General features: G+C 53.8%; 1 protein-coding gene across 8 annotated transcripts in view; it reads right to left on the reverse strand.

The window, feature by feature from the left end:
• Positions 1 to 6,530, reverse strand: part of akap9 (A kinase (PRKA) anchor protein 9) — a 59,297-nt gene that overhangs the window by 7,108 nt on the left and 45,659 nt on the right. For 7 of the 8 annotated variants that reach the window (XM_047019386.1, XM_047019382.1, XM_047019381.1 and 4 more), the window contains 13 exons: positions 6,130 to 6,216; positions 4,542 to 5,588; positions 4,107 to 4,241; positions 3,961 to 4,005; positions 3,720 to 3,860; positions 3,487 to 3,531; positions 2,675 to 3,394; positions 2,286 to 2,346; positions 1,653 to 1,774; positions 1,271 to 1,456; positions 826 to 993; positions 454 to 610; positions 51 to 297 (listed from right to left, as the gene is read on the reverse strand). In XM_047019386.1, the coding sequence (XP_046875342.1) occupies positions 51 to 297; positions 454 to 610; positions 826 to 993; positions 1,271 to 1,456; positions 1,653 to 1,774; positions 2,286 to 2,346; positions 2,675 to 3,394; positions 3,487 to 3,531; positions 3,720 to 3,860; positions 3,961 to 4,005; positions 4,107 to 4,241; positions 4,542 to 5,588; positions 6,130 to 6,216 (3,161 nt within the window). The remainder of the gene's footprint in view (positions 1 to 50; positions 298 to 453; positions 611 to 825; positions 994 to 1,270; positions 1,457 to 1,652; positions 1,775 to 2,285; positions 2,347 to 2,674; positions 3,395 to 3,486; positions 3,532 to 3,719; positions 3,861 to 3,960; positions 4,006 to 4,106; positions 4,242 to 4,541; positions 5,589 to 6,129; positions 6,217 to 6,530) is intronic. The other variant, XM_047019387.1, reaches the window with a different exon arrangement.

Genomic DNA, 6,530 nt, shown 5'->3' on the forward strand with positions numbered 1-6,530 from the left:
ATGTGTGTGTGTGTGTGTGTGTGGGGGGGGGGGTGGGTTTGTGTTCCTACCTCAGCATGTCCACCTCTGTCAGGTGTTTGTGCTGAGCCTTCAGTGTGGTCTCCAGCTCCAGTTTGGTCTGAGCCAGCTCTCCTCTCAGCTCCTCCAGGAGCCCCCTGTCTGCCTGGGGGGGCTCCAGGGGACCCCTCTGGGGTGCCTTGCCCATGTGGGGGGCCTCCGGGGGGCCTCCAGCACCCCCCTGGGGGACACCTCTCCCCCTTGGCTCTGAAGCACCTGCCTCAACACCAGACTGGAAACCTGTGGAGAAACACAAAATAAGGTCAGTTTCCATGATCATCTGTGAGTACTTAACAGCTATGATATTCTTGCTGTTCTGACTGCATACAATCAGAAGGCATTGGTATTTCCTTCCACACCAACACAGCAACCCAGAGGTGTGTCCAGGCTACATACCTTGGCTGGGGGCGTTTCTGAGGCTGGGGGTATCTCTGAGGCCGGGGTCCGGTGTTTGCAAGTGTTCCAGCTGAGCACGAAGCTGCTGGACCTCTGACAGCAGACTGCTCCGGTCAGCAGCGTGGAGGTTTCCCATCGCTTCCCTATGGTGGGAGTCCTGGAGACACACACACACACAAGTTTGTTTTTCTATCCTAGTGGGGCCCTACCATTCACTTCCATTCAAAACGGTGTTCTCTAACCCCTAACCTCAACCCTAAATGTAATTCTAACCCTAACTCTCAAATCTCTAATGCTCCCTGAGAAAAAACATTAGACTTTTTTTCCCGTTTCACTATAGTTGTGAGGACGTTTGTTCCCATGAACACAGACCTGCTCGGCTAGCCGGCGCTCCAGCTGGTTGAGGTGGACGATGGCGTCGCTGGTGTCCAGCAGGTCCAGGCGGGCGTAAAGGGCGCTCTTCAGCACGCTGCGCTCCCTCACAAACACCTGCTGCACCGCCTCCAGCAGCTCCGCGCGCCAGTCTGCCCCCCCTGAGGTCTGAAGGCAAAACAAACGCACCCTAGTTGAGTCAGGGAAGGCCTACGTCTCGGCCAACTCCCCCCCCCCCCCCCCCCCCCCCCCCTGTGAAATACTTCCTGCTTCTTGTCGGACGTGAAATATGCCCCGTCGTAAATGTTGTTTACTGAGATTTCGGTGGATACGTTTGCTGTTATTCTCGTTTTGTTGTCTGTGACATCTCTGACCATCTAAATCTGAAGTGTTCATATTTAGTTGACTGCGCTGTGTTGGTGGTGCGTGACAGTGGGCTCCTCACCTGTGTGTCTCTGGTCATCTGGGCGAGGAGGTTTTTGAGGGAGTCTACAGTGGCCACCAGAGCCTCCCTCTCCCTGGCCCAGCCCTGGCTGTGGAGGCCTGCCGGTCCGGCCTCCCCCTCCCCCGCCGGCAGCTCCGACAGGGAGAGGACCTGCATGCCTTCCTGGTGAACCTCCCGAAGAAGAGTCTGGATGTGGACACGGAACACAGAAACACAAATATCTGTCGTTAAATAGTGTAATACAATAGCCAAAGCATATCAAGATCGGGTTTTAACGAAATGGTTTGAAGTGACACTGGATACACACAACGACAACAACAAAATCAATGTATACATGCATTTCAACAACAAACGTGTCCCAGTGCTGGCAGGGCTGTCTGACCTTGATTCTATCAGGGAGGGCGTCGTCCGTCTCCCTCCTGGCTCCCTCTGGAGTGCTCCTGAACTCCTGCTGCAGGTTAGGGAGGTCGTACCCCGTCCTCTGGCTCCAGTCTGAGCTGCTGTCTGGAGGAGGAGGAGCAGGAGGAGGCGGGGGTGGGGAGGAGCAGGAGGAGGAGGGGGGGGGGAGCAGGAGGGGGGGGGGGGGGGAGCAGGAGGAGGGGAAGCAGGAGGAGGGGAAGCAGGAGGAGGGGGGGGGGGGGAGGAAGCAGGAGGAGGGGAAGCAGGAGGAGGAGGAGGAAGAAGAGGAGGTTTCAGCCTTGTCCATGCTGAGATGAGCTACTGAGCTAGCTGGTTACTTCACTTTACTGCTGGTTACCTCACTTTACTGCTGGTTACCTCACTTTACTGCTGGTTACTTGGTTACTCAAGTTAGCCTGAGGCTTGTAAATACAGTCTGTTACTTGACTCTGACCATTGAAATACAGTTACAACTATGAACTTCTGATCCTTGGTGTTCTAGTTTGCTTTCCACGTGCACTATTTGTACTTCGCTTTGGATGAAAGCTCCTGCTAAACGGGTAACATGTAAAGGGACTTGGGTCAGGGTGCGATGCACAGTACTGCTGAAGCTCACCACTGGTGTAGCCGTCCTTGAGATGTGATGCTGCAGGGCGCTCGGGTCTGGATGAAGCGGCCTGGAGGGGATGAAACCAGACGAAACCACATTCAAACACATTCTCCTCTCCTCTGCCCTTCTGTATCTGTGCTAAGCCTGTAAGTCCTGTAAAGGAGGACTGAGATGGTGGAATAAAGAATCTTCACCATGCTGAGGCGTTTGTGAAAGGCACAATAACATCAATCTCTCTCCAGCAAGTACTTGCAAGCTCAACACAAAACCTGTCATCAATCTAATCCCAGCAACATCCAAGAAAGACACACACACCCTCATCCACCCCCAACGCACACATCCACACACACACACACCCTCCCACACCCCCACACACAGCAGGTCACGGCCCTCACCTCGCTGGAGCACAGTTTATCGATGACGGCCTTCAGAGCCCTGCACTCTTCCTCCGCTTGCTGTCCCTCTCTCCTCAGCGCCTCGCTCTCCCTCCTCAGCGCCTCACTCTCCGCGATGTGCCGCGCCTCCATGTCCAGGATCTCGGCCGCGTGCAGCTCCAGCATCTGTCCGATCTTCTCCTGGTACTCTCTGACGACCTCCCAAGCCCCCTCCGCCTCCTCCTCGTCCGCACGCTGGCTGGGCGCCCTCTGCGAGGGCTTTGTCTGCGTGGACGAGTCCGCGGTCGGGGAGCGCGGCCGTTCGGAGCCGTTGTTCAGCGGGGGAGTCCGAGGTTTCTCGGAGGAGGAAGAAGAGGTGGGAGCGGAGCCCTTCCTCACGAGGGTTTGTTTGTCTTTGGCGTCTCCAGCCTTCCTGCTCCCTTGCTTCCCTCCTTTCTTCTTGGGTTGGGAGGAAGAGGAGGTGGCGGAGGAGGAGAGGGGCTGAGGCGACGGGGACGGTGAAGGAGGCACGTCTGCCTTGGCCAAGGCTGCTCCCAGCTTGTGCACCTCTTCCTGGAGCTGGGCGATGGACAGGTCCCGGGCTTGGAGCTCACCCTGGAGCTTGTCCGTACTGTCCCTGAAGCTGGTGAGCTGCTCCTTGGTGGAGGCCGCCTCGTCTCGGACGTCCTGGAGCTCCTGGAGGAGTTCAGACCTCTCAGCCCCCAAGCCCTCCGACGATGCCTGGGGGAGGGGTGTGTGACCGATCGTGTTTCGTTTGCGAGATGTCGAGGTGAAATAAAATCATATTGTATGTCTGTAGAGCCGAGTCTTACCTGGTGAAGTTCGCCCTTGAGATGTGCGATGGTCATCTCTCTCTCCTTCATCAAAAAAAAAAAACCACACGACATGATGAGTTAAATACTGTCAAAAAGAATAAAACGTACAAAATCTGCGATCCGCATTCCAAGTAGCCTACAGAGCCCTTCTTCAAACGCTCAAGTAGCACAGGTTAGGGATAATGCAGAGGCTTTAGCGTCAGAAGACGACCCTTGACCTCCGTCAGTACCTGCAGCAGCTCCTGGAGCTTGTCACAGCGCTCCTTGCAGCTGCTTAGCTCCTCTTTGGCGGCGTAGGCCTCCTGTTTGAAGTCCCTCAACTCTCGCTGCATCTCCGCCATCTTGGCTTCCTCAGCACCTCTAGACGATGCCTGAGGACGACAGGAGAACGCGTTTAAAAAATATATATTTTCAGCTTTTTCATGTATTGCTCTGGGAAAGTTGAAGCTGTAACCAAATTTGCTTTCTTACCCTTTGAAGGTCTTCTTGGAGCTTTGCTACCGCAATCTCTTTTTCCTAGAATACAAGAGAAAAGAGCATTTGCTAAATCCCATAAAATATGTTAAATAAAGTCAACATAAATACTTTCATACTTTTTTTGTGTGTATGTTATGTACCTTGAGCTCTTCCTGAAGTTTGCTGCTGCTCTCCTTGAAGGTGCTCAGCTGTTGCCTGGTAACGGCAGCTTCCTCTCTCACTTCCTGTAGTTCTTGGAGAACGTTGGACACTGAGGTGTCGCTGGTGGACGATGCCTGAGTCAAAGTAAAAAATGTCTAACCATTAATCAACATGACACTGTGGAAAAACACCAAACGTTTTGATATCAAACATCCATCGGCTGACATGATCAAAGTAGTAAAACATTTGTATACATATATTATTTTTTAGCCCTGATGCTAACGCTAACTCCCCAACCGGCAGCTGCACATGCTAACGCTAACACATAACCCCTGCAGCTGCACATGCTAACGCTAACACATAACCCCTGCAGCTGCACATGCTAACGCTAACACGTAACCCCTGCAGCTGCACATGCTAACGCTAACACGCACCCCTGCCTGCAGGCTGCTCCTCAGGTGCCCGGCTGGTTTCATCTGGTTGAGCAGGTCCATGAGGGTGGCCAGCCTCCTCTCGTACTCCATCACCTCCACCTCCGAGCTGGACAGCAGCTGTTTCTGTAGCTCCTGGTCCCTCTGCATGCCGCTGAGCCCCACCTCCAGCTCCCATAGCTTCTCCGTCAGAAGCACCACCTTCCCGGCCGGACCCCGTTTGGCTACGCCCAGCACCCCAAAGTCCATCTTGGGGACCCCCGGGAACCCAAAGTCGTGGGCCGCTGCCTGGGACTCTCCCCGGGTATCCAGGTCCGTCTCGTCGGATCCCTGGGCCTTGGAAGCGTGAGACTGCTGCTGGACGGCCCCCAGTTGGGCCTGGCTAACCAGCGTCGCGGCCACCCTGTCCCTTAGCTTGTCCTCGAGGTTGGAGACCTTGTGCTGGAGCTCATCGGCATCTTCCTGAGCCTTCTCCACCAGGAAGCGACAGCGGGCCAGCTCCGAGTCCCTCTCCCCGACCAGACCCTCCAGGTCCTGGACACGACGGCTCAACTCCTCCACCCTGGAGGTGGCGCTCTGCTCCAGGGCCTGGACCTGGGCCTGCATCACCAAAAAAGCGGCGGTCTTCTCCCTCAGAGCGTCTTCGAAGTCCGACTCCGAGGCCTCGTCCAGCTTTTCCGTCTCCGCCAAAGCCAAGGCGCTCTCCTTCAAGCGCAGGTACGTGTCCAAGAGGGAGCCGTGCTCCGCTTTGAGCGTGTTCAGCTCATGGGTGGCCTGGTCCACCCTCTGCTTCATTTCGTCAAACTCGTCCCTGCTGGGTCCTCCCGTCTGGCTCCCTGGACGCGGCGGCTCCTCCTCCTCCTCGTCTTCCTCCTCCTCCGCCGCCTGTTTCTGCTCGATGTTAGCGAGCTCCTCCTGGAGTTTTTCGATGACAGCGTTGAGCTGGTACAGCTCTTCCTCGCTGTTCCTCTTCAGACGATCCCGTTCGCTCCGCATGAACTCCACCCGAGACTCCAGCTCCCGAATCAGCTCGTCCTTCTCGTCGATGTCCTGGAGAGAAGGGCTAAGGTGAGTAAGGAATACAGGATGCATGTCCTGGAGAGAAGGGCTAAGGTGAGTAAGGAATACAGGATGCATGTCCTGGAGAGAAGGGCTAAGGTGAGTAAGGAATACAGGATGCCGAGCTGATCGCTTTCAGACTTGCCGTGCTTTTCTTTAAAACCTACGAGACACGGCTGTGGTTCCAGTCCGGATTGTCTAGCGATGCCTGAAACGATCAGTTCATCGTTTAGCGATGCCTTAACGATGAGCTCATCGACGCTTTCTTAGGTGCATTCACGGAGGTCAAATGCAGTGTCAGTTTCATGACAAAAGCTCAAAACAATCACTGCTCTTGAGTGTCTCAAAAGTTTATCCAGACATACGACAACAACTCACGACAGGTCTACTTACCGAAACCAAAGACACCAAAAAATGGTGGTTTTACGAAACACAAAATGAGTTTCACGCAAACAAACACACAGCACTGCCACAGACATATACAAATACGCAAACAGATCCAGGTCTGTTCCGTATGTGCATATTGTGTTACCTTGTTATCAGATGCTGTTTCCGTGTGTTGAAGCTTAGCGATCTGTTCATTAAGAACAGCTATTTCCCTGTCCCTCTCCTCCAAAACCTTCAAAAAGGTGGAGATTATATTATGGCGCCTCTCAACACAAACATCACCCTTATCCTGGGACTACAACTATGGGAAACAGTGTTTAATTGTTTATTTTGTACTTTTTATAACTAATAAAATACTGTAATTTTCTGCCTACACCCTAGACAATCTAACGATAACAAATCACATGTATCGGTAGAGTTGAGAAGGAAAAAAAGAGTCAAAGCCTATTGCGGTTTACCAGGGCTTATCATAACCACAAGGTCTCTCTGTCTTCAGAGTCTTTACGGAGCGACACACTGCAGTTAGTCAACCTGCTACGGAGGGGT

The sequence above is a fragment of the Hypomesus transpacificus genome, chromosome 4, assembly GCF_021917145.1.
Source record: "Hypomesus transpacificus isolate Combined female chromosome 4, fHypTra1, whole genome shotgun sequence".
In the NCBI taxonomy this organism is placed as follows: Eukaryota; Metazoa; Chordata; class Actinopteri; order Osmeriformes; family Osmeridae; genus Hypomesus; species Hypomesus transpacificus.